The following is a 27,548-nucleotide window of genomic DNA, read 5'->3' on the forward strand; positions in this document are numbered from 1 at the left end:
ATTTAGCCATTATGTTTTATATTTTGCAAACTTGAAATAAATTAAATATGCAAGAATAGATAAAAACAGCTAATGAAAAGCATACAGACACAAAAAGAATATTTAAAGATATTGAAATATAATCTTAATGTAAAAATTCTACTCCTTATTTCCATAATTAAACTTCATTTCAATTAAATACATAAGAATGATATTTATTTTTGTTTGTTAGAAAAAATTTTAATTTTTTAACGTGCTGATTTTACTTGAAAATTGTGTTAATCGTTTCAACGTATAACATAATTACAATTGATAGAGAAAATATCGTATTTTCATCTCTAAACAATTATTAATAGAAATTATTAAAATAATAATTCAAATATCAAAAATATCAAAAATAAAAAAACAAACGACAATTGTTGCAAAAAGTAATCTATCTAAAAACTTTTATTGATACTCTTATTTTCTAGTAATGCTTCTAGTAAATATCTATACTTTAATGTACATACTTTACATACACCACGTAACAAGCACAATACTCAATAAACAGCCCAACAAACCATATAAAATAAAATATTACTAATATCGTGATTATTGTATTAAGTACAATATTAATTGACGTTTCTCTCTTTTTCTTTTTCTTTCTAAAATGAGGATTTTAGAGCAGAAAATGTGATGTAATATAAATGAGAGCTATGATCAAATGCAAAGATGTCTGATCTGATATATTTAAATTCTGTGTGTTTGATATGAACACTAATTTCTCGAATTTTTATACAGCGAACTCATTCGTTCCGCCACTTTTTATGGATCTGTTGTAGATGCTCGTAAGCTCGTTGGGAGATATTGAGTTCTGGATTTATCGAACACAGACCAGGTTGCCCCAAGAGACTTAAACCAGACAAACCTATTGAAGAAATCATATTTCGTATTTGTATTCGTATTTCGTATTTATTATTTAATACAGTCACTTGCGAGATTACTTCTTGCAAAAAATGTCTGAAATTTATATCACGAAGCAAGAGATTTTGCAATATAAATTATTTGCACTCACCTAGATACGTGTGTAAAGGATCAGGTCGAGTGTGTTCAAACTTTGCCAATCCTCCAACGAGCGTATCTTGAGTATTGAGGACGAATGTTTTATTTTGCTCGGCATCCGAGAAGTTGAGGAACTCTAAAAGCTCAAGCGTAGCGCCAACCCAAAAACTGTAACATGTGTCAGATGGTTTCCCAGGTCTTCCATTAAATCCACCATCCTGCCTCATAAGCAGCCAACGCTTTAGTCGAGTTAAACGATTCCACGTCAATACATCCAATATGTTAACATGTTCTTTCATTAAGAACAAACTTGCCACAGCACAAAAGGTCGATCCTCCATGAGATTCAAGTCCTGGTCCTTGTCCTATACCGCCATCGTACGACTGCAATTATCGTAACCATCTGTTACACGAAGATAAAAAATAAAATACTTACAGAATTTGCAAATAATAAACTAGCTAAATAACTGCTGATGACAAATGCACTTACAATGCTTCGCAATATGTAGTCAATAGCCCTTGGAATGTCAACGCCTGACCAGTCATCTAGAATCGCAGAAACACAAGAGGCGCAATAGAGAAATCTCATGTCACTCTCGCATCCCAACACCATGGCCGTGAAAGATCCATCAGGATTTTGACATGCGCGAACTCCATCAATGATGGATTTCTTATCCACTCGGCTCAGATCATCACCAAGGATCAAAAGAGTGACCAAGCTTGTGTAGGTCATCGCTAGATGACCACACTGATACTCTGGTACATCTTTTGGTATCGTTGTAGATGCTTGAAAGCCGGAACGAGAACCTGCTCCCTCCACCTGGAGACCGTAGATCCAATCGATGGCTTCAGACTTAAATTGTTCCCCAATCTCGTCTAGCGAATTCAACAAATCTAGTCCGGATAGTGCAAAGTACGCTATCATCGGTCTGGTAGAATCAAATTCTGCTAAACTGCTAGGCATGATTTGTAGTAACCTTTGGAAGAATTTGACATGTTTCTCCCGCGCCAGCTGTGGCGGCATGATTATTGTGTGCTGTCGCTGCTGATGAATAAAAACGTCAAAAATCTAAATCAATATAAAGTTTCGTCACGCCTTAAAATAAAATGAACCTATACCTTGCCTTATCGTTGTTCGAATGACGATAACAATTCATATGTATATACAATATTTATCTCGTTCGGTGCTTCCTCCTTACTCGTTCCACGTCGACTTGTCAAAGTACCTAATCATCATTTTATTTCGAAAATCCTTATCTCAACTTATTTGTCAACGATACATTTTATATGTGTTTCCTCTTACGTCCGAATTGAATTAATAATTTAAAATTGTGCGCTATGATTCGTCGCCCTCGACACTTGGTTATGTTCGTTCACATTGACATTTTTTCCGGAATAAACTAAACTCAGCTTCGAGAACTTAAGGCCAGATCACAGACTTTTGCTTAACGCATAAGGGCGGATTCACACCTTGACAGAAAAGCAGAAGCCAATCAGAACTCGCGTTGGCAGTAAGTTTCCTACCACCGAGTTTACGATCTAGTAAGCTTACTACCAACGCGAGTTCTAATTGGCTTCTGCTTTTCTGCCAAGGTGTGAATCCGCCCTAAATTTTAAAATTTTCTATATTTTATATATCATGTGTATATTGGTCTATTCATACACATATAAATGTTTCAACACAATTTTTTTGGTTTCTTAAATAATATGTTTTTACAATTTAATAAAATATTTAATTTTTCAAATTAAATTTTTGCAGAATGTATCGAAATAAAATGAACACAAATATTCTATAACATTTCTTTATATATAATGAATAAATATATATATATTTATATATAATTATATAATAAATAAATATATATATACATATATTATATAATTTGGCCTCAGATGGCCAAAATTAATGAGTTTTTTTAATTATGTATATATAATGAGGTGTAGGAGCAGAAACCCTTGGCAAATGAAAATTAATATAGACACTTTCTTGCACAGATATATACATATATGCTGTGACATAAACTATACGACACACGCTTAATACTTAATAATAAGAAAAATAGAAAGATAAATTATATAATTCTTAATTACAAACTCCTGTTACACAAATTTCTTCACAATACTGCAACATCAGGTAGATAAACTACAAATCTATAATGGCAACGATGATCCAGATAAATCTCTAATATCTCTCTATATCTTACTGATTATTATTACTAAAAATATTGCATTTTTTGAAATGCAGATTGACACGAGTAACACGACAGTAATCTTTAATAAATAAAACATTGGGTCTTGCATTTTACAATGCAACACGTGCGCGTGTCGTATATAAGTACATGGACACATGGACCGTTGAAATAAATATCTAATGGAACACATGGACGTAACATCGACGAATAAAGCTAATTATCGATCAATAATTCGCTAATATATATATATATAATATATATATATATATATAACTCTGAGGCAATAAATAACTATGCAACTTACATGCATATTACGTCAGGGAACAATGATTAGTCTTCTAAAGAGATCGAAACGTTATGGCAGCAAATCGTGAGGTATACTGCTAGGTAACGTGACGCCTAGTCTAGTTATCATATAAGATGCGACCTTGCATCCCAATTCTAAGCAATTCTTCGGGTCCCAGTGAGCCAAGACGCCGGCCAGAAAGCCAGCAACCAGAGCATCCCCGGCACCAGTAGTGTCCACGATAGGCGCTTTCGGTACGATGGGTGGTATCTGAATAAATTTAAAAAAATGCTCTTCTATCGCATTCAACAATTCAATCACATTTTCTCGATTAAAGCGAACCTGAACGGACTGTCCTTTGCCCCATACAATGATCGCTGGTGCAGATCCACCACGAGTCATGATGAATATACCGTCGTCGGCCAACCAATCCTTGCTGTTGCCGCTAGAAACATCCACCGTGATCCTCTTTAAACTGTTCAGCAAGAAGGGTATATCGGTGACATCGTCGTACTTTACATTCAATGCTTGCGCGAGAGCAATCATTTCCCTAGCGTTGCCGAACACGATCTTGGCATGACCGACCATTTCGCAAATGGCCGCTTGATGATCCTGTAAAAAAGTAGATTAAAAAATTAGAAAAATAATGTATTTACATCATTTAGATTCATAATTAAAAAATAACACATATTACTATCTAATATATATACCGACTTCATGTAATAATGCGTTATTTAATGTATTAGAGTTATTTTTAATATAATATATCATATAATTGTTATACTTGGAATATATATAAGCCACTAAGATTGAACGCTATGATAATATTTTTCTCCTGCGCTTGCTTGACCAGTTCCTTAGCCACATCCAAGCTATGCGTTATGAAAAATCCTTCAATATAAATTATCTTCATGCTATCTAACTGTAGATTGGCCTTTTTTAAATCATCCAATGTATATACATTGGCTGCACCAAGATTTGCAACAAGACTGCGAGATGACTCGTATACTAATGAAACACATAATCCAGTAGATAGAGTTGGATGTACAGCATATCTAACAAAATATTATATACAAATTAATTTGATGGTATTCTTTCAAGTCTACGATAAAGACATAATTACGAACCTTACATCCACTCCTGTAATTCGAACTAGTTTTTCTAAAATTGAACCCTTTTGATCATTTCCAATACCACCATAAAAAGTACCAATTTGAGATTCATGAGTCTCATCACACAACCATTGCAAAATCCTTAAGGTATTCTGTGCAGATCCTCCTGGACTTGTACATTGCTCTGTTCTATGAAATATAAAAATTTTTTATGTAAACTTATAGAAATATATGCATACACAAATGTCTTGTATATTATATATATGTATATATGATACATTTGTGTATTTTATAAAATTTTCTAAAAAATTAAATATAATTTTCATGAAATATAAAATATTTTATAGAGACCAATTATAATCATGTGTGTGTCATGATAAATATACATAAATAAATATTGTGATATAAATATATATCATGATTATAATTAAATCCTTTGGCATGCTATCTATAAATAACTTGTTTAATAAAAACATCTAAGTATTAAATATTCTCTAAGCACAAATGTAATAAATAATTTGAATAAAAATTGCTTGAAATGTTAATCATTAATGCTTTGTAATGTAAACAAGACAATGTAATATAATTATATTAACTCTGGTGGTAAATCTGCAATCAACTCCTGCATTTTTTCCTCACATAGCTCCATCTCGCCATCGATTTTGAGATTGTACTTTTTAAGCAAGTCTTCATTCTTCACTATTACAAGAATGTCCAGGAGAGGATTGCCAAAAGCTATAATCGCTGGAAAATCCAATCGAGCAATGGTCTTCCGCAGTGGGATCTTTTCCACCATTTTCTGTATCGAAGGATGTGCTTCGAATGTTACCTTTCCATGTTGACATGTCAAGGAATATTAATAATTATACAATTTTATAAGACGTACACATATCACTAACAAATTACTTACAAGATAAATGAAACTTTTCGAATCATTGTAATTTCTCTCATTGAGAGAAATTATTAAACTACATTGAAGATCATAAGATATTTCAATATCGGAGACTCGATCAACACACTTGTGTGACTTTCATCTTCAAATCATTCAATAGAACATAAATGAGAAAATGCGGACAAAATGTAAAGAGAAAGCTGCTTTATTCCAGATATTTATTTTCCTTCATATCAACACATTGAAGTGAATGCAATCTAAACGTAATTTAATTAACGTATTAATTGTTTCTTATTCATTTCCATAGCTACATTTCATTCACTAATCTGTCAATGAACTCAATCGCATCCAGCCTTCAAGCCTTATCATAATCTAAATAATTGCGCTCTCAAGCAGTGAATACATAAGCTTGAGAAGGAATCTTTTTCTTTTTTTCTTTTATTGAATTTCCGCCAACAAATAACATTTCAACGGTGTGTTCGAAAATTCTATCCTCGACGTGTCATTTAAAATTACCATAGTTTACAAATTTTCTAGATGGTTTCTTGTAAATATTGTTTCGTCAAAATATAGTGACTTTAGTCAATCGTAGTTGGTTTTCCTACTAACTTATATCGATATGAAAAATCGATAAGAAAAATATCGAAACTCAATTATCGATATCAATAAGCAGATACACGCGGTCGGAGCGGCATAATATTTTATGAAAGAGGTTAAGAAAAATATTGAATAGAATATTTCTTGAATAAAAATGGTTCGCAGAAAAATTGATAATCGCATCAGAGTTTTGATAGAAAATGGTGTCACTCTGGGACACAGGACGATGTTTGTCGTCATCGGCGAGAAAGCAAGAGATCAAGTAATTATTCAACTAAACATTTGCATGTATTTTGAAGATATTTGTTTCACCACGTTGGTTCTTACATTTCTATGTAAATCAATTAATAGTGTCATTAATCGTCATTGCAATTAGTATCATATTTTGTTATATGAGCAAAGTCATGTCAACTTTTAAGATTTTTTTATTTACAAAGCAGTCTTCTATAAGAAATTATCCTATCTTCTTCTGTATTTTTATACATTTTAATAAGTTTAGTTAAGGCAACTATGTATAATGCAAATAAAAACATTTTATAATATTTTATTTATACTTTTGATTGACATTAAAACAAATATTTTTCCAAACTTATATCGTGCATTCATATATTACATACACATGCATGTATTACTTATGTTCTACTTATGAAAATATTTTTTCAGGTGGTGTTATTGCATCATATGTTGTCTAAGACTGTTGTGAAAGCTAGGCCTTCTGTGTTATGGTGCTACAAAAAGGACTTAGGTTTTAGTAGTCATAGGAAGAAACGAATGAAATCTTTGCAAAAGAAAATTAAATCGGGCAAAGTGGATGTTAATGAAGATGATCCATTTGAATTGTTTGTTATTTCGACTAATATTCGGTACTGTTATTATAATGAAACACATAAAATATTGGGTAATACATATGGCATGTGTATATTACAGGTATGAATATATATTTCTGTTTTTTGGATATTTATATTATATTACTGTATTATAATGTTACCATTTTATCATTTGAAGGATTTTGAAGCAATTACACCAAACTTATTGGCTCGTACTATTGAGACGGTAGAGGGTGGTGGAATCATTGTATTCCTATTGCAATCTGTGAATTCTCTAAAGCAATTATATACAATGAATATGGATGTTCATCAGAGATTTCGCACAGAAGCTCATAAAGTACAAACATTATTTTTTAAAATGCCCTTGAGATATGTACTTTACAATATTATAACACTTTCTTTCATTAATGTAGGAGATAATATGTCGATTTAACGAGAGGTTCATGCTGTCTCTGGCCTCGTGTACTCGATGTTTGGTCGTTGATGATCAGCTGAATGTATTGCCTATATCTTCGCACAATCTGAGTATAGAACCTGTGCATAAATCAGACATTTTGGGAGAACAATCAAGTTTAGATGCTTTAAGAGAAAGTCTACAAGACACTCAACCTGTATCTGCATTAATTAATTGCTGTAAAACAGTCGATCAGGTAGATAAATTATCACAAAAATAAATTAATCTAAAGTATTGTGTAATATAATTTTTAGTTAAATGTGCATAATGTGTATATAATTTAAATTTTCAGGCAAAAGCAGTCCTTAAATTTATCGAGTGTATCTCCGAAAAAACTTTAAGATCAACTGTATCACTAACTGCTGCTAGAGGACGCGGAAAATCTGCTGCATTAGGACTTGCCATTGCTGGAGCTGTTACCTTTGGATACTCCAACATATACATCTCAAGTCCCAGCCCAGAAAATTTGAACACTCTCTTTGAATTTGTCTTTAAGGGTGTGAATAGAAATTAAAAGATTCGTTATATAATAATTAACAATTACATCACTGAATTACATCACTGAATATCAATATATAATGAAACAAATAATTTGCTGTAGGATTTGACGCGCTCGGATATCAGGAACATCTCGACTATGGTTTAGTACAATCCACAAATCCAGAGTTCAACAAAGCTACTGTACGTGTAAATGTGTTTCGAGATCATCGCCAAACAATTCAGGTGTGTAATTTTATCAGAAAAGCCTTTTGTATATACAGAGAATAATAATTCAAAAGTAGAATATTTTCTAATAAACTACGTTAATCTATAATAATAAGATATATGCATTTTTTTCATTGATTTTGTGCTACAAATTAATAACACAATTGTTTTGCTTTGTGTACAGTATATACATCCAACAGATACCCATAAATTAAATCAAGCAGAACTGCTTGTGATTGACGAAGCAGCAGCGATTCCTTTACCCTACGTCAAAGCAATGCTTGGGCCTTACCTAATATTCCTTGCTTCAACGATAAACGGGTAACAATTTTAAACGTTTTAAAAAATTTCGAGAATAAACATTAAGTCGATTATCTATTCACTTGTTATTATTTATAGATATGAAGGAACAGGTCGGTCTTTGTCGCTCAAACTGCTGCAGCAATTGAGGACACAAACTGTTGGATCAAACAGCCACAATGGAAAAAATGAAAAGGAGCAAAAAACAGAAGAAAAAATTCTTATTGGCAGACAGTTGCATGAATTAACTCTTGATGAGTCGATACGTTATAAACCTAATGATTCTGTAGAACAATGGCTGTGTGATTTACTCTGCTTAAATGCTACGACACATGCACCCATACTTTCTGGATGTCCTCCACCTGACGCATGTCAATTGTATTATATAAACAGGTATTAAGTTTAATAATAATGAACACAAATGCTTGCAAAAATTTAGGGGATTAACATGTTCTTAATTTTTTTACAGAGATACATTATTTTCGTATCACAAAGCTTCCGAATTGTTTTTACAAAGGCTGATCTCTTTGTATGTTGCATCGCATTATAAAGTAAATATTACATTTTTTTCTCAACATCATAGATATTTCATTTTTATCAAACAAAATCTTAATATTAATTTTATTATTTCAGAATACTCCTGATGATTTGCAATTGATATCTGATGCACCTGCGCATCATTTATTCTGTTTATTGGGTCCTGTAGATTCTAATAGAAGGACTCTGCCTGAAATATTAGTCGTTCTTCAAGTGAGATAATAATGAATCTTTTCTATGAAATCTATAATTATATCTAAGATATAAATAGCTTATCTAAAATAAATGTCTAATTTATTTGGATTATATATTCTAAATTATTTATTAAAAATTTTTATTTTTTATGCGTAAAATACATAAATCATGTAATTTTTTTCTTTATACACAGATTTGCCTAGAAGGCGAAATTAGTAAAACCAGCATAAAGGATGGTCTCACACGAGGTCGTAGAGCAGCTGGTGATCTAATACCTTGGACGATTGCTCAGCAATATCAAGATGACGATTTTCCAGTATTAGCTGGCGCACGCGTCGTTCGAATTGCTACGCATCCCGATTATCATGGAGTATGTATATTTTTTCAAAACTTACCAATTTGAAAAAATTATGTTTTTGTTAAAAAAATATAACGATTGCAGATGGGATACGGTAGTCGCGCATTGCAGCTGTTGAAACAATATTATGAAATGAAGATACCCAACATTAATGAAAACGTTGCGCAAGAGGTAGTGATGGAAATAAAAAATGTTCCCGATGAAACAGTCGATTTATTAGAAGAAAATATAGGTAATCTACTGTGTAATAATATCTACCTCATATATAATATATCTATAAATCTTTTATTGCATAAAATTTCTTCCATTAAAAAGATACAATTTTTTAAAAATGCGATTTAAATATTTACTGTTGATATACTTGATTCTATTTGTAACTGTTTTTGCAGAACCTCGCAGTTCGCTACCACCGCTTTTATTGAAATTAAGCGAGAGACAACCTGAACATCTGGATTACATTGGAGTATCTTTTGGAGTTACTGAGCAACTACTGAAATTTTGGAAACGGTCCGATTTTGTACCTGTATATTTAAGGTATGTATATATATCAATAGAACAGTCAGAATAAAAGTTACGTAATCTCTTGAACATGTGTAATTTTTTAGGCAAACGACAAATGACATAACAGGAGAGCATACCTGCATAATGCTTTGCAAAATTAACATAGAACAGGATAACGACAAATGGTTGCAAGCTTATTGGAGTGATTTTCGCCGGCGAGTCTTAAGTCTGCTGTCTTATTCGTTTAATACCTATCCAGTGTCACTTGCATTGAGTATATTAATTAATAAGACAATATCTTTGAAATCTGTCAGTAAGTGTACTATACTATTAAATATAATTAACTATGATACATTAGAAATTTTATTAAGAATTTTTGTATATTGTAAAATTTATTTCATAATCAAGATTTATTAACATAGAACGTTTATAGAAGATTTAAATAAACATTTGTTTCAGCACTGAGCTAAGAAACTTTGGATGTTCACTTTACATCGTATGATCTAAAGCGTTTGCAAATGTATAGTAATAATATGGTGGATTATCATTTAATTTTGGATTTGTTGCCGTCACTAGCACGTTTATACTTTTTAAATATGATGGGAGATACTCATTTCTCACCAGCACAATCGGTAAGACAAGCTAGATATCTTTCAACATTTTTACTTGACATTATAGCAGTATTGTATCGATATAATGACAATTTTTAGGCGATTCTACTCGGCTTAGGCTTGCAACATAAAACCATCGACAAATTGGCAGAAGAATTGAATTTACCATCTTCACAATTACTCGGTTTATTCAATCGTATAATACGTAAATCGATTCAATATTTTAACAATATCGCAGAAAAATATGTCGAGAGCACTATGTTGACCAAAGAATCAGTTAATGAGGAAGTGAAAGTAAATCCTTTAGGTGGACAGAGTTTACACGAAGAATTAGAGAGTGCAGCTAAAGTTTGTATCTTGCATAATTTATTTTCACATTATTTATCATTCATGTATTAAAATAATTAAAGTAACGCATATTTAAATAACATTGTACGTTACAGGAATTGAAAATTCAACAAAAAGCAGAATTAGAGAAATTAAAGAAAGAAAATTTGGAACAGTATGCTATTAAGGGATCGGAAGCAGATTGGACTAGTGCATTATCTGGGAAGCACAGCAAAAATCTTATTTCTGTAAAGACTGGTGAAAAACGTCCATCAGAAGACACTAATGTAGAAGAACTTGAAAAGAAACACACAAAAAAGAAAAAAAGACATTCTTCAAAATTGTAATATATAATTTCATAATTTATATATATCTGACTGGAAATAAATATTAAATAATTAATATACTTAATTAATAATAGATATTTTTACTGATATGTATAAAACATGTTTATTATATTAAAATATTATTTTGAAAATATACAAATTTAATAACTGGAAGAACAAAAAATCGCAGTTTTATACTTGATAATGATAAATTATAGTTACACTCTTTTACATCTTATACCAAAAAAATTATACAGCCAAAAGAAATTAGTCGATAATCATAAAAATTCTTTCAAAGTTATTATTTTTACATAATTAGTATTATATTTGCATAACTATTACTATTTTAAATTAGTTTGAATCAAAAAAATTATTTTCTATAATATATTTTACACATTGACAAATTAAATTTCTCTCATGTTGTATAGAACGCGAAAGTAACTTTTCTAATAATTTATCATGATATCTATACAAATAGTTATTATTTTTATTATCGATTACTCTTTGATGTTTTTCATGCTTTTGCTGATCTTGATATTTAACGACAGTTTTTCCGGGTTTATTATTATTTAATTTATCGTTTTCGTTTTCGCATTTTTGTATATCAGAAATTTCTTCTTGATCTGTATTTTTTATTTTATCTTGAAGCTCTTCTATTTTTATTCGTTTCACCGGCACTTCTTCTGGACCTTCATCTAAACATAAAATTAATACTTCTTAAGCTGCTTTATATAATATAAAAAAAATCAGTAATCACAATCTTCATTGAGAAAAATTGAATATATATATCAACAATATTAATTATAACAATAAAATATAATTTTCGAGATATCTGCATTTAAAAAAAAAATTAAGAAAAAAGAATAATATATTTATTGACAAATATATTTACCATTGTCTTCACTTTCATAATCCGCTACTAAATTTGATAATAAACTGATCGTAGGTGTATTAGTGGATTCAAGTGTCATAGACGTTTGTGGTATATCATCCTCATCTGAAATATCAATAATTTCTTCACACAGATCTGTTTGTTCATCTAAACACGCTTTATCATCATCTTCTAAAACATCTGAAACATTAATAATTACAATAAAAAATCTTTCTCAGTTTTATCTAAATAATACCAAAATAAAAGTTTAAAATGTTAATACAATTGGATTGTATCAATGTATTGTAATTAATTTATTATAATATATATAAATTATACAATTAATTTAATATGTGATTAAATAGCATACAACTGACTCAATACATTCAAAATCACAAATTTTTTTGTGCTATAATATATACCCATGTACAAATATATTTTTCAACTTACTTATTCCAGGAAAAGGACATAAACCTCTGTATAACGTATCTGTTTGAATGTCATTGTTATTTTCATATGCGTAACGTTTGCGAGGTTTACGTTTCTTCTGGCGCATATTTTCCATCTTTTTCATTCTCGTGTGTACATTTTTTACATTAGAGTTCCGCTTAATTATCTCTCCCCTTTGCAACTTCTCTAATTCTTCCGCCTTACGTAAGTTTATGTTAACTTTAGTGGGATACCTCCTGTTTTATATTCAAGAAAAAAGTATTACTCACATCAATGCAATCATTTTTTCAGATATTAAAGAAAACATATAAAGACAACTTACTTCTTCCGCTCCATTATCCACTTTTCAAGGTCCTCGGATAAATCTTTCATCCTCTGGTACAAGCCGGTACGATGCTGCATACTAATATGTTTCTCAACAAGCAAAGGATGCGCCGAAAACGTGCAGCCATCAATACCGCAAGTCATGTGCGTGCTTTGATGTTCAAGCAGAGTATCTTTGGATGAAAAATCTTTGTCGCACACCTCGCAATAGTGAGATCTTTCGTCATCGGGACTCACACAATTTTCACCTTCCTGATTTTGTGTCTCTTCCTCATCTGGATGATCCTAAAAATTATCACTGTACACTAAAAATATTTCAAAATATTTGTCATTTATTCATAACATTAACAATGCTATATTATTATTATTCTCAATCATGTTTTAAGAGATTTTTACTAAAATCTTTACTATTTCTTTATCGCTATTTTCTCAGAATCGAATACTATGATCTTTTTGTATCTATACATTGTGTACATCTATTATCAAATTTTACCTTATTTTTTGTAAATGATTATTGTACAAAACATTTGAAGCTATAAACCGGGGTATTCAGAAATTTGATCTATAAATTCTATACGTAAGAAAGGCAGACCTTGCCTTTTTCTTCAGAAACCGCGTTTGTTCCTTTTTATAAGTTAAATAAATTACGTGTGTTTTGCTAAAGCATTAGTTGATCATTTTTACAGTGCATACAATATAACATAAATACATATTTATATAATGTGCATTAATTGTGATATTAAAAACTTCATCACGAAATTTTGTACTATTGTATAATTATAAAATAAAATCATTCTAATCACAACTATATTTTTCTTTATATTACATGTAAATATCAATAATGTATATATATATAAACGAATTTCTATTTACATATTTTATGTTATATTAGCATAACTTATATATATATTATTATAAGTTTGCATTATAATAATTATATTTAGATAAAATATAAAAGTGGCAAAGAATTATTTTCATAGTTCAGAACGATTACTTTTCTATTAATTTTTTCTTAATGGTAATGCTAAAATGATGGACACCAGACTTAGAACTTATAGGAATACAATTTATTCTCATAACATACGTTCCAATTACAAACTTATTTTTCTTTTTTGTCAATCTATTCTTTTTTTGAAGTCATGTATGAAATAAACAAGAAAGTATATTAAATATGACACATGTAAACGTAATTATTTATAAAAGTTGTACTACTAATCCAACAGAGCCACAAGCTATTTGAAACTTTTTACATGTAAATATTTTATATGAATATAATCTCTATAAAATTCTTTATTTCTATTTTTTAGTCACAGTTTGGACACTAATTCTGTGTACTATTTCTTAAGCATACTATAGCTTGCAGCACTGTATACTGGCCATAAATACAAAGGAAGAACTTGGAAAAAATTATCCACAAATAGCCAGTTTCACATACTTTAAATTATATCTAATTGTCACAGTCATAATACAGATATTTATAATTAAGTTTTGTATTATGAATTATTATCAGATATAACACACATGTGAGTATATATAGATTAATAATGAAATTAAACAAATTGTTACATAGATTACCTAAAGCTATTCCATTATTTCAGCTACTAGATACTATTTTTTCAAAATTGATTCTGTCAGCATTATTTTAAATAGTATATATCATCATATAATGTAAATAATACAAAAGACTATCATGTCAGATGTCAAAATTATCATGTAAATATATTATATTACAAAATAATAAAAGAAAACAGAAAGATGTAAAAGTTAGTGTCTGCACATTAAGATTATATAGGACTTATAGCAACGATACAATTAAAAATTTGCCAGATAGTATCAAAGCATAAGATGAAAATCGTTCTGAAGTTTGAAAACAGAATATTTGTATTATATATATATATATATATATATAAATTCTATGAGAGGAGTAGCCTAACGGTTAAGGCTGTGCCTGTTCGCTGGAAGGCTGTTTCTCCTCCATATGGTCCGTTTGTTCTGATTGTTCTGTTGAATTCACAGTTTTCTGAACACCCTCGGATTCATTCGAGCAATTGTTATCACGTGTTTTGTGACCACCCTGTAAAACCAAAGTAATCAACAAAAGTTTATAAACGTTGAATGGAACAGATGGAATTTTCATCGCACAATGACTACTTATACTCTCTTTAGAATTAATGTACATAATTACATATTATGTCATTAATTAATTTTCACATTTTATCTATTGCTTTATATTGCTGATCTCTCTTACATCTGTTATTAAAGCAAACAAAATATACAGATTTGATGTTATTATCTGTTTGAAAATATTCTAAGAAATGCAGCCAAGCAATAAACACGTAGATTTCTTAATAAAAATGGTTAATTATATATTGTCCTCTTATAGACTCAATACTAAATATTTTAATAGCCGTTTTATCATTATCTCATCTTGTTCTTATAAGTCAAGAGAAAAGTAAGTTTTTGATATAAACAAAAATGATGATGATATCTTCCATCTTGAATTAATTAAGAAGGTCTTCATGCTTTTATTTTCAAATTAATACTGAAAAAGAAAAACTATTACTTGAATTACATTTTATATAACTTTGACAATTCTTCAACTAAAATGAATTTCCTTGCTCATACAAAAAATTATGCAAATTATTTTAACTTTTACGATAATTTGTTTATGCATGACATAGATACACGGAACACACATATACACATTACATATGCACATATAACAGATAAATATAATAATAAAGAGATGTTGAAACAAAGAGTTAAAAAAAAATAAAAAATAGCATTAAAAGCAGCAGCAAATAAATTAAAAATATGATATAAAAAAATGGCAAATTAGCAAAAATAAAATTATGTTAATTTGTTGGATGTTCTTTATATTTATTAAAAAAAAAAGAACAATAAAAGCATAAAATCAAGAAGGTATTCAAAAATTTGCTGCAGATACAAGACAGACAGAAAAGATACCTGTTCAGGATGTTTTGCAAGATACTCATTTTTTGCATCTCTTATCATCCTGGTTACTTTGTTTCGTGTATCTCTAAATTCTTGCCACTCTACTGTATTTTTGTTTTGATACTTTTTTGCTCTAAGATACAATCTAGTTTTCTTTTGTATCTCGTGACGAATTTCGTCAGTCATCCACGGCTTTTTTATTAAGTCTGATTCCTAAATAATCATATTTTACAATAAGACTTCAAGATGTCAAAATATAAAAAACACAATTACAAAAATTCTGTATACGATATTCAACTATTTATATATCAATCTTGCAAATTCGTCCTCGGACGACGCAATTTTTCGTCGCAATACAACAAAGCCATATACAGTTAAACATTCCAGAGAGTGATGACCCTTCATCGCTCCAAAATCAATTTTGGCAAAATCAGGCTTGCACAAAGCTCTCAAGATTCCCGCCAAAAAAGAATCCACGTGTCACGTCAACTCAAGGATAGAGAAGCATATTTTTTTTTCATAAACAATTAAAAATTAATAGACATCTCAACAGGGGGACCGAATAATACGTACCCCTCGATTGTTGAACTTCTTCGCATTTCGCGAGGGTTTGCTCTTGACATTCCCGTTGCCCATGTTGTACCTCACCGGGTGCCTCATGGGCGGCGGAATCCTCCGGGGCCAGGACATAAGAGGTCCTTGGAGCATGGGAGGTCCTCGGGGCATCATGGGCGGTGCGATGGGCGCCAGAGGACGAGGGTGGGCGCGCGGTCTGGGTCCACCCGGGAACAGAGGAGGAACGCTGTTCAACCGGGACATGCAGCCTCCACCGGAGCCCTGCCTCGGCGGCTGCGGAAGAGGTGGAGGTCTCCGCCGTCTGGGGTCGTCCGGCCCGATCATCGGGCCCATCGGCATTATCATCCGGCGCATCGGAGGCGGAGGCGGCGGCAGCGAGATGCCGCGCTGCGACATGTTGGGAGGTCTACCCGGACCTCCGAACCTGGGTGGCGGCAACGGGCGCGCGCCGGCCGGCAAATTTCTGGTGCCCAAAGGAGGCCCCCGATTCAGCGGACTCATTCCTGATGTCTCTCTTCCTCTCGACGATCGAATTTTCTCTCGCTCGCCTCTTCTCCCAGGGGATGATGCTCTCAGCTGTCTCCTCGTTTCCGGGTGAATTTTTCCCGCCCGGCACCAAGGAGGTTACGGAGTCTCGGCGTCTTGTGAGAGAGAAAAAAAACGAGAGAAATTATAGCGTGGACGTGAACGAGAGTTACATCGCCACGTAGTCTTTATGTCACGCGACCGCGATTGCGAAGAAGACGGATTCTCGCAAAACCGATTTACCGAATTCGCGTTGTTTCTTCCACCTTTCTTTTAATACGCAAATTCCGTTCGCAAGCGTATCCACCGACTGCGCATTATGGACATTTTTGTCCACGAGAGCGGAAGACGAGCTGTCATCCGATTGGCTGTCAAATCTGGAACTAGTGGCGAGACCTTCAAAATTCCCTATTCGATTCAATAATTAATATTATAATTATAGCATTAGTATAAATTACAATTAATATTATAATAATAATATCAGTATAAGTTACAATTAATATTATAATAATAGCATTAATATGAGTTACAATTAATATTATAATAAGAGTATTAATATAAATTATAATTTTTAAATACAATACTTATATAGTATCAGTATAATTATAATTAATTTTACAATAATAGTATAAGAATTATAATATATAATATTATTAACATTAATATTAATAATACCATATTTATAACATTAACATTAATATATAATAATATATTTAATATAATAATATAATAATATATTATATATATAAATAAATTCTAATAAATTTTTAATCTCCATGTTCGATTCACAGAGCTCTAGGGATTTTCTGGCTCGACCAATGAGGAGAGAGATTCCGCGGAGGCAGTCGAGTGTCGCATCTGCTTGCGTTCGAAGGCGGACGAGTTTGCGAACACTCGGGCGGGAAGATGGCGCGACGATTGGCCGGTGCGTTTCCCACGCTCGCGATTGGCCGGTTTCGTGCAACGCTCCCCATAACGTCCCGCCAGCTGTTGAAGTTACGTTTGTTTTAAATCAAACGGCAACCGAACCGCCCGAACGGGATCCCCGTGTGTGCGTGCCGGAGGCGCCCGTCCGTTTTCCCGCGACTCTCTGTGATGCACGGATAAAAGGAAAAACTGTGAAGAAGCGGGACGATTTCGTTCGCGGCACGCAGAGAAAAGCGGGACGGGCGCGCGCGTTCCTTATTTCGGCGGAGGCACTCTTTCTTCTCCCTTCTCCCCGGTCTATCGGATAAATAAGTATTCGCGTGTGCGTCGTCTCCGGCGGTTTCGAGATCTCCCGATCCCCTACACGTTATTAAATACGGAATAACCGCGACGAGTATCGTGTCGGTCCTCTATCCTCGTCCAGAGAGCGCCTCCTCGTCGTCGTCGTCGTCGACGGAAAACGATGGCCACGATCAGGGTGTACCAGGAGGATCAGGAGAATCGCGTCGGCGCCGACGTGCGCGGTCGCGGAAAGGAGAACCTCGTTGCTGCCACGAGCGCACAGACTCAACAGGGGTTCCAAGCGAACAAACGCGCCGTCCTCGGCGTGCTGCACAATAATTGCCCGCGACACGGCACGAAGCTCGTACGTACACCACGTGTGTGTTCTGCCCTTGCGATCGGCTAGTCACGTTGCAACCTGCCTTTCGCGCCTTTAGCGAAAGTCGAGTTTTCGATTGAAAATTCAAGGGAGCATAGATCCTGATTTATTTATTTTTTTACTTTTTTCTTGAATTATTTGGAATTTGTCTAATCTTTTTTGATGATCGATGATGGAATGGATGTTTACAGCTAATGTTGTTTGATTTTTTTAATTATACTTCCAGCTAGCACTTGGATTTAATATTATACTTTGTTTTCTGCGAATTATCCCTCTTGATACGTCAGGAATTGTTCGTTCATCTTGTAATTAATCTGCTATTATGTGTTTTCAGTTTTATATATGTCAGTGACATTTTTCAAAATTATTTGTATTTTTTTTTTTTTGTCTTTTGGTTCATCTCTTTTGTTCTAAACAATAATCTTACAAATTCTGGACTGATTTTTTTCCACAATACATCTAAGTCACTTTCCTTGATAATTGATTATTATCCTTATTCCATTTTCAATTTTCTTTCTTCTTGATGTATCTTCTTTATAATTTTATGTTAATTTTTCCAAATCAAGACTATATACATATTGATTCTCTTTGTCTTTTAAATATAATTTAATCCACATGTGCTTATCTTAGAATGTTGTATCATCTCTCGTGAAAAGTCAAAAATTTTACATATATCTTAAATATCCTACCAAAATATCTTGTGACATACAATCTTGTATCCTTGTTTAATGTCTTAGTATGAAATATATTGAAAGACTTGTACATTACTAAATTTATTTCATTTTTTCAGCAGGAGACTCACAAAGATGAAAAATATACAAGCAAATTAAAACCATTTAATCCCACACAATCTGACACAATCACACAGTCTTTCAAAATTTATGATGATAAGAAAGATGAGCCAGTCTTCAAGATTTATGAGGATAAATTGGAAGAAGAAACATCTGTTGTACTTAGGGACTCTATGGAAAAGAAAGAGACTACAGTTGTGCACGAAATAGTGGCAAAATCCAATAAAGAGCAGCCGAGAATAGACATAATTACTACAAGCAGTGTTAATTTTGCAACATTTCGTAGTAGCATCGAAGAAATTTGTCAAAATAAAGAAGATAATATCTTTTCAAAAGATAGTCCCATGTCTTTGGAGAAGCCATTGGAGAAGTCTCTGACGAATAGCAGTTCTTCTAACAAAGAATATAAAACCAGAAGAGAATATATTAAGGAAATGAGAACTAATTTCTTTGATGTAGACGAATACAGGGCTGATATATATAATTATTTACGTGTATCGGAAGTATGTATCTCTGTTTATATCTTTATACATGTTACAATATACATGTTTCAATGTTAATTTATGCATAATATTGAAATATAAATTGATTAAGATGTTAGTTAATTAAATTATTTAAAATTAATATATATTTTAATTGCATTACACAAAAACAAAGTATATCAATGTTTTTTAAGTATAAAAAAATTTTCTCAACAGCTTTCTTTTTTGCTTTAGTAGTTGAAAATTTTTTTTAATTCAAGTTTTTTTTACTTTTCAGACACTACATAGACCAAAACCTGGTTATATGAAGAAACAACCCGATATTACATATTCGATGAGATCTATATTGATAGATTGGCTTGTGGAAGTAGCTGAAGAATATCGATTGCAAGACGAGACACTATACTTGGCTATTTCATATATAGATCGTTTCTTATCATATATGAGCGTTGTAAGAACAAAATTACAACTTGTTGGGACTGCTGCTATGTTTATAGCGGCGTAAGTTTATTTTAATAATTACTCCATACACGTGAAGTGTCAGTAGAATTAATTTTATTAGACATTTTATTAAAATTAAATTATTTATTATTTGATTTAGAATTTTCGAGAAATTAAATTATTATACACACAATCGTTATATTATTTTACATACAGTTGTTTTATATGTATATTTCTTCAATAGGAAATACGAAGAGATTTATCCTCCCGAGGTAGGAGAATTTGTATATATCACAGATGATACATACACAAAGACACAGGTGATAAAAATGGAGAACTTAATACTGAGGGTTTTATCATTTGATCTAACTGTACCCACACATTTCACATTTCTAACGGAATACTGTATCAGCAACAATTTGTCGGATAAAATTAAATTCTTGGCAATGGTAGGTTTTAATAAACATAAGTAATTTATATTACAGTTTTTAAATACTATATATTTTTTGTATTGATTAGCTTTGTCTTTCACTCTTTATTTTTTAATGTAATTTGTATTTCAGTATTTGTGCGAATTATCAATGCTCGAGGCAGACCCATACTTACAATATATGCCCAGCCATTTGGCTGCGTCCGCATTGGCTTTCGCGCGACATACATTGCGGGAAGAGATCTGGCCACACGAATTAGAGCTATCGACAGGATATGATCAGAAAACTCTTAAGGAATGTATCACATACTTGAGCAAGACCTTTCGCAATGCCCCCAATATCCCACAAGTAGCAATACAAGAGAAGTATAAAAACAGCAAGTAAGTAAAAATCTTACAAACAATATAAACAATAAATAACATGATTGCATAGTAAATCTAATTATATATAAATATAATAAAAATTGTAATTAAATATAGTATATACAATTAGATATTAATATTATTTTTTGTGTCTCGTTTTATCTTCTTATAATAAATATATTTTATTTACGAATTGTGGAATATTTGAAGATTTTTTTTAACAAAAGAATCTTTCTTCAGGTATGGTCATGTGTCTACGCTTTTGCCTCGTAGTACTGAGGCGATATGCGAGGACGAAGATGAAGAGGAAGGGATTTAGTAAAGAATATTCTGGAATGGATGCGACATTAAAGCGATTTTTCTATATATAAATTGCTAATTGAATCTCCCACTCTCTGACTTGAGAGTCATATATGTCGATTGTGAAAAAGGGGATTAGGGTAAGACTGACCTATAAGATGGAAAGCATATACGGTTTATTTCTGTTAGCTTATTTTGGTCTAGTCGATACGTTTTGCGAAAGCAAGACATGCCTGGCTCTCCTATCTTCATTACACACTTTTACAGAGATAGATTGTGGTCACATCAAAATTGTAATAATTGTTTCGGGAGCTTTGTCATATTTTCAAAATGCGAAGTTCTAGAGAAAAAGAGAGAGAGAGGGAGAGATAGAAAGAGAAAAAGAGAAAAAATATATCTAGAAACTGTATTTTTATAAGTACTTTTTTAGAAGGATATAATACAAAAAAAAAACAAACGTTGCTTCTTGCAGGTACACAACGTAAAATGATAAAATTTCCTTAATAAGAAAAATTGGAAATAAAATTCTTTTCTATTTATTATTATTTTCGGTTTTAGAGTCGAGCGCGCATACTAATTAACGATAAAAACGACAAATTTTTAAATATTTCCGTGAAAGTAATTGCACACGTTTCGATCAATTTTTCAGTCATTGTACAGTTATTTATTTACAGCATTTTAGGTATCTCATAATTAATATCAAATACGTAGTTTGCTTTGTTAGAAAAGTAAGATATCTTTATATATATATGTAACCCTATACTGCATTTATATATATACAAAAGCATTAGATTTACGTGCTGTGCAAGATTACACTGCCAATTCCCTCGTGACACAAATTACTTTTGAATGGTGATATTCTTTGTATGAGAGACACATGTTTGTTATCTATTATATCCATCTGTTCATTTATAACATATTAATAACCACACATTCGCAGTAATTAATACATCCGTTTTTCAAACGCATGTTTCCGAGATATATTTTATGTGCAATTTTGCACAGCATATAATTACCATATTTTAATATAAAACTCAAAATACTTAAGTGTTCATCAATCCGGTATGCATGAAAATATGTTCATCATATATGAATTCAAATATAGATATTAAAAAATGTTATGGAATCATAATACACCGTTACACGATATTTAGTTCTGTGTATTATTAATTGTAAATTATGTGATTTATTTCGCAGTTTCATAGATAAAATCGAAGATAAGCATAAGGACTAAAAATCTTCTGACGATTATATTTTGTAAAATATAAATAACTTCTCTCCGAGGAGTCCTCTCTCACGTGCCAAAATGTTAGGTACATTTCAAATGCAAATCAAAACTTGCCATTATATATGTCAAGAATTAAAAATGACGTAAAACTGCTAGTATAATTCTCGAAGAGTATGTTTTGTAAAGATAAAACAAAGTTTGTCCTTTTTTTGTATCTTCCGATGACGCCGCCATTCTTCGATAAAAGTTGAAAATGTAATGTGCGAATTTTTTTATATTATACTTTTATATATATCTGACATATAATGCGTTTTATACCACGTTAAAATTATAAATTATTCCGAGTCATTTCGATTTAATACAAAGTCGTTATCAGATGTTCCCGTAAATATAAATTCATATAGAAAAAAGCATGATATTAATATATAATTTGTAAATATTTCTTAAAAAATTCGTTCTCTTTACGAACGCTTTGGAAGGATATTTTGCGAAGAGGAATAAAGAGGAATGAAACAACTCGAACAACGATATTTTTTTTCTCCACTTTTTGTATTAAAAATGCTTCAACAGTACCCAAAAATTTTTTCCATAGAGCAACGTGCGTTTCTTCGGAAAAGAATTCAAACAACCTCTCTCTGTCGGCGCATATAAACGTAACAAGTCGTATAAAATAAAGCAATTAAAAATTGACAATAATTAGTGTTCGAGAGCGAGAGTAATTACCGTATACATATATGACATTAGATCTTATAGCACAGGTATAAGGCGCATGTATTCTACTCATCGTCAACGGCGAGTAAAAGGAAGGTGTAGTACGTAAATTTTATCTTTCTTTTTTTGTATCACTGGTATGTTGAAGAGTTCTAGGCTTGATCTGGAATAGGAGACATGATATGATTAGATGATTGATACAAAGAGAACAGGGATTACATTTGGAACCGCATGGTGCAGGATTATCTAGGCAGTTATCGGTCAGATGTGTCGTTAGTGTATTGTTGCATACTGTAACGCACGAACGATTGATTTTTCTTTTTTTCTCTTTCTTTTTCGCAATTAATATAATTCTACTGTTGTTTACACTCATTGGGCTCTTCGCCTTGTTTCCCACCTGAAGGCGCATTAGGAGATGAACCCTCCTCTTCCTCATCCTCCTCGTCGACGTCCTCGTCATCATCTCCATCCTCTTCATCCTCGTAATCTTCGTCTTCGTCCTCTAAACCTTCGCCTGAAATTAATCCTGTCTTATTAAAAAAAACTTCGAAAATACATTTGCACAAATATATATTGCAATTGCAGATATTTTGAAATAAAATATTTTTTTAAAATTTATCTATATTGAATTTATAAAATGTTTTATCACATTTATTATATTCACAATATTCGAACGGGAAATTATAATATACTTGTGAAGATTACCTGTATAGTACAGTACAGCTCTAGGTACTATACGTTCCCTAATATAGTGCCCTAATTCAAAATCACTGGTCAATATAGCTTGAGTTTCATCATCTACATCGGCTTCAGGATCATCTGGCACTGAAAATAGATATTTATATCAAAATTATAAACGAAATAAACATAAATTCAACATATAAAGATTTATGTAAGATATAAATTACCGATTGGCGGACTAAAGAAGTTGAAAAAGGAATCATTTTGAACTGTTTTGGTTACGGTACGCATAGATCCTCGAGATTTATGTTTCTGATTTTTCTTAATAGTTTTTATTGTAACGTTCTTGCCCTTCTTCCAATCAATCACGCAGCCCTATGCAAAACAATTTTTTCAGTATTGCCATTAATATTGAAAACTAAAAGTAATAAAAAAGTACTAAAAATAATTAAAAAAAAGTTTTACTTTGCATTTATATATCTCGGGCCCTTCAAAACTAAATGGATCATTTTTTTCCGGAGTACATTTCATGATGTATTCTTTAGTGAGAACTGAATTTGAGAAATATTCGTTCGATGTAAAATAGAACTCGAGAACAAATCCCTGAAAAAATATATTAACTTTAATTTTGTTTCTTTATATATATGTTTATTTCATTAATTATATTATCTTGCATGACTTGATGACTCACCATTGGATTCGATTCCAGAAATTTGACTTTAATATCATTTAGATGTTTCAGGATTGGTTCATCATGTTCCTGAACCATATCGGCTAATGTACCTACATTCTTAAATATTGTTAGCCAGAAATCTGGGATGCCTTTAGCATCATCCTCGTTTTCCGTTCTGTGAAAAATCATATATAAATTAATATGCACAAAAACAACTAATTACATATCTACATAAATTGCACATTTAACTTAATTTTTCCTACATAGATAGACATACATGTAACACATTATTTATTGTATAAAAACGTACTCTTTATTCTCTGTAGTATCCTCGATTTTCGCCTTATCTTTCATAAAATTACTTAGCGTTTCATCATCTTCATCACTCTCCCAAACGCACTGCTCGTCCGTTGGCTCATATGTACCAGATATTATCTCACTCCGCTTTTGATATAACGGTGCACACATTTTGTAGTACTCACATTCCAAAGCATGGACTTCCTCGTAAAACTTAGCCTCAATATTAGTAGTAACAAGCTGCAGTTGTTTCAGTGCTTTAACCCTGCGTTTGACAGGAGCAGGAAGAGACTGCATTTGCTAAAAATATGATAGTCAGTAAAACTTTAATACTAGTTAAATATGCTAATTCTGCTAATATATAATTCAGAATATTTAATTTACAATACTTCATTAAAAAAATGGTTTCGTTCTTTACATTTTTAATAAATCAGTAATTAGAACTTTAAAAATTTTACAAGATAGTAACAATAATATACATATAAAATTTACAATTATTTAATATGATATACAATCTCATAATTTCATTCAAATTAAAACAAAATGGAGAAATAGCAAATTAATGAATTGCATGACAGATATATGAAATGTATTTTATTAAATTATCAGTTAAGTAAAACATAAAAGCAAACAAGCATTAGAAAGCATGCAGTTAAAAAAAAATTTTTGCAATATTATCGTGGTCATAAACATTTGAACAAGATCAGCTACAATTTATAAATCCAAAGATGAATTCGAATTTACAAGACGCGAAATAATATTGCAATACCTCTAGTGGTGTAGTAATACAATCTCGAAGAGCATCTAATACTTCAGTGTTACGTAAAATTTTGCGTTGGGTGTTATCATCTTCGTCTTCGACGGATTCCGTAGCACTAGTATTGACGGTGTGTTCTGGATCGGTTGTCATGTTACTATAATTCAAATGTATCGCAATCAATCTCTTTTGCCTTTCTGTATCTTTAATGTCAACTATTTATTTTATTAATCTAAGAAATTTTTAGCGCTTGGTCTTTTTGAGTCATAAACTTGTTGAATCCTGTGCGCAATTATAATTTGAAATTTTACGTAGACTGAGAATTTTTAGTATCTATATCAGTTTCTCACACACCGATATATGAACATTTTACTTCGCTCGCTAAAGCAGTGCTGAAATTTATGTGCAAGTGTACATTGCTGGGTCACATAGATAAAAAGGCAAGTAACCAATCATAAGAATATTTAATTGTAACATATTTAAAACTACTTGCAGCATAATTTAAAAGAATATGTATACATGTAGTTCAATTAACATGTATATGTATGTGTACAATAAATAGCGAGAAGGTAAAATTCATTTTTAAGGCGACACAAGGGTGATAGTTAAATGTATGCAGGGAAATTCAATACAAAAAATTCTTATAATCTTTTGGATTCTTGCAACAAATGTTCTGTAAAAAAAAATTCAATTACAAAATAAGTTATTTCAGGTACTAGAAAACTCAACATAGAAAAATTTCAATTTCTTAGACAAGACAAGAATGCAAAGCAGTGCTTGCATAAAAATGTGCTCTGAAAATATGATATATCAAAAACTCCATATATATGTAAAAATAAGCTTGCAAGAAATTACACAACTTCAATGCAGCCATATAATAAAACAATAATAAATAATAATTAAATCGTGAGACGAAACAAAGATTCTCACAATTCCGTTGCAATTCAAATCGCGCTAACCAAATTTCGCTGAAATTTCCCGATCTTTTTCTCTCTTTTTTTCTCTATTATTCGATAGTTCCTCGAATAAAATATGAAAACCGATTGCGCGCGAGGCTGACGTTTCGTGCGAAAGGTTACTTCGCAAGGACAATGAAGACACGGCTATACGCAATAATTTAGCGCGTGGACGAGGCGCGACATAAAAAGCGCGTGGAGTAACAAATAATGGGATAGAAAAAATTCAAGACGCAGTATATTCCTCGGTTTAGAAAAAAAAAAATTAGACTCGAAAAAAAAACGTGCGCACGTGGAGGGAAACGGTGGAAAAGCCCGCGAGAACCGTCTCTCGTGCGGAATATAAAAGAAACGTGAAAAAGAATGTGAACCGCGAAGGGGGGACAAAGTGCGCGCGTGAGAGGAAATACGTCGTCGAGAACGTGGAGATCCTTCCTCGCGATGAGGAATAAATCTTCCCTCGCGAGACACGCAAAAGCCGAGTTTCTTTCTCTCTTTTTCTATCGGCTGTCGGTTACCTTCGTATCACGGAGCTGATCCGCAGGAGTAGAGACCAAATCTGAGACAGAAGCGAGGAATGAAGATGAACGTCTGCGAACAACGGACATCACGCACGAACCGGTCGCTGCCTCTCTCGACCGTTGGTCGTGGATAAACGGAAGATAGAGGGTGAACCGAGAAAGGTAAACTGGACACCATTGCGCGGCAAAAGGTGCGGCCAATCAGATCTCTGCTCTCGCGGAAGGGCAATCAGCTGATTGGCCGCGCGGTAAAGACGCGTTGTCATAGGGGCTTCATACTTTGTTGCGAAATATATTCTATAATAAAAATAATATTAATAATAATAATAAATAATATATAATATATAATTAAGGGTCGGAAGTAAAACCAGGAAAACTCCGAATTGATA

The 27,548-nt window shown here is 32.0% G+C and overlaps 6 protein-coding genes across 13 annotated transcripts; 2 read left to right on the forward strand and 4 right to left on the reverse strand.

Annotated features, from left to right (window-relative positions):
- Positions 1–395: 395 nt before the first annotated feature.
- On the reverse strand, positions 396–2,436 carry betaggt-I (geranylgeranyl transferase type-1 subunit beta). Of its 4 annotated transcripts, none has more exons than XM_029319009.2 (4): positions 2,144–2,436; positions 1,510–2,064; positions 1,034–1,403; positions 396–886 (listed from the first exon to the last, which is right to left on the reverse strand). In XM_029319009.2, exons 1-4 carry the CDS (start codon positions 2,174–2,176, stop codon positions 765–767), a joined length of 1,080 nt encoding a protein of 359 aa, XP_029174842.1. In that variant the 5' UTR covers positions 2,177–2,436; the 3' UTR covers positions 396–764. The 4 variants fall into 4 exon arrangements, with proteins under 4 accessions (XP_029174842.1, XP_029174845.1, XP_029174844.1 ...); XM_029319012.2 differs by having other exon boundaries at positions 1,510–2,088; positions 2,139–2,436; XM_029319011.2 differs by having other exon boundaries at positions 1,510–2,061; positions 2,139–2,435.
- Positions 2,437–3,081: 645 nt separating this feature from the next.
- LOC114943407 (uncharacterized) lies at positions 3,082–5,977 on the reverse strand. The gene is made up of 6 exons (XM_029319016.2): positions 5,520–5,977; positions 5,206–5,438; positions 4,625–4,798; positions 4,282–4,552; positions 3,840–4,109; positions 3,082–3,767 (listed from the first exon to the last, which is right to left on the reverse strand). The coding sequence occupies exons 2-6, from the start codon at positions 5,403–5,405 to the stop codon at positions 3,567–3,569; spliced, it is 1,116 nt and encodes a 371-aa protein (XP_029174849.1). The 5' UTR covers positions 5,406–5,438; positions 5,520–5,977; the 3' UTR covers positions 3,082–3,566.
- A 170-nt stretch (positions 5,978–6,147) lies between these two features.
- Positions 6,148–11,324, forward strand: l(1)G0020 (RNA cytidine acetyltransferase l(1)G0020). Its single transcript, XM_029319015.2, is given in 17 exon segments — positions 6,148–6,360; positions 6,762–7,025; positions 7,104–7,262; positions 7,339–7,575; positions 7,672–7,876; positions 7,981–8,102; positions 8,269–8,405; positions 8,484–8,777; positions 8,854–8,935; positions 9,018–9,134; positions 9,310–9,486; positions 9,559–9,706; positions 9,864–10,008; positions 10,080–10,288; positions 10,435–10,607; positions 10,686–10,934; positions 11,030–11,324. Coding segments are annotated over 17 exon segments (3,057 nt in total). The 5' UTR covers positions 6,148–6,252; the 3' UTR covers positions 11,261–11,324.
- Positions 10,931–17,275, reverse strand: LOC114943428 (FMR1-interacting protein NUFIP1). Of its 3 annotated transcripts, XM_085485522.1 has the most exons (7): positions 17,184–17,268; positions 16,413–17,056; positions 15,852–16,052; positions 12,883–13,169; positions 12,561–12,796; positions 12,132–12,311; positions 10,931–11,934 (listed from the first exon to the last, which is right to left on the reverse strand). In XM_085485522.1, exons 2-7 carry the CDS (start codon positions 16,914–16,916, stop codon positions 11,591–11,593), a joined length of 1,752 nt encoding a protein of 583 aa, XP_085341648.1. In that variant the 5' UTR covers positions 16,917–17,056; positions 17,184–17,268; the 3' UTR covers positions 10,931–11,590. The 3 variants fall into 3 exon arrangements, with proteins under 3 accessions (XP_085341648.1, XP_029174879.2, XP_085341649.1); XM_029319046.2 differs by having other exon boundaries at positions 16,413–17,275; XM_085485523.1 differs by lacking the exon at positions 15,852–16,052 and having other exon boundaries at positions 16,413–17,274.
- Positions 17,276–17,880: 605 nt separating this feature from the next.
- Positions 17,881–23,353, forward strand: CycA (cyclin A). Of its 2 annotated transcripts, none has more exons than XM_029318955.2 (6): positions 17,881–18,513; positions 19,319–19,822; positions 20,079–20,302; positions 20,487–20,691; positions 20,806–21,053; positions 21,276–23,353. In XM_029318955.2, exons 1-6 carry the CDS (start codon positions 18,331–18,333, stop codon positions 21,352–21,354), a joined length of 1,443 nt encoding a protein of 480 aa, XP_029174788.2. In that variant the 5' UTR covers positions 17,881–18,330; the 3' UTR covers positions 21,355–23,353. The 2 variants fall into 2 exon arrangements, with proteins under 2 accessions (XP_029174788.2, XP_029174789.2); XM_029318956.2 differs by having other exon boundaries at positions 17,882–18,513; positions 19,322–19,822.
- Nap1 (Nucleosome assembly protein 1) lies at positions 22,302–27,295 on the reverse strand. Of its 2 annotated transcripts, XM_029318954.2 has the most exons (9): positions 27,157–27,295; positions 25,695–25,839; positions 24,939–25,225; positions 24,647–24,803; positions 24,421–24,558; positions 24,183–24,330; positions 23,980–24,099; positions 23,672–23,788; positions 22,302–23,437 (listed from the first exon to the last, which is right to left on the reverse strand). In XM_029318954.2, exons 2-9 carry the CDS (start codon positions 25,833–25,835, stop codon positions 23,427–23,429), a joined length of 1,119 nt encoding a protein of 372 aa, XP_029174787.1. In that variant the 5' UTR covers positions 25,836–25,839; positions 27,157–27,295; the 3' UTR covers positions 22,302–23,426. The 2 variants fall into 2 exon arrangements, with proteins under 2 accessions (XP_029174787.1, XP_029174786.1); XM_029318953.2 differs by having other exon boundaries at positions 22,302–23,788.
- Positions 27,296–27,548: the final 253 nt, after the last annotated feature.

Source organism: Nylanderia fulva, unplaced genomic scaffold (assembly GCF_048542155.1).
Source record: "Nylanderia fulva isolate GAGA-0341 unplaced genomic scaffold, ASM4854215v1 Scaffold37, whole genome shotgun sequence".
In the NCBI taxonomy this organism is placed as follows: domain Eukaryota; kingdom Metazoa; phylum Arthropoda; class Insecta; order Hymenoptera; family Formicidae; genus Nylanderia; species Nylanderia fulva.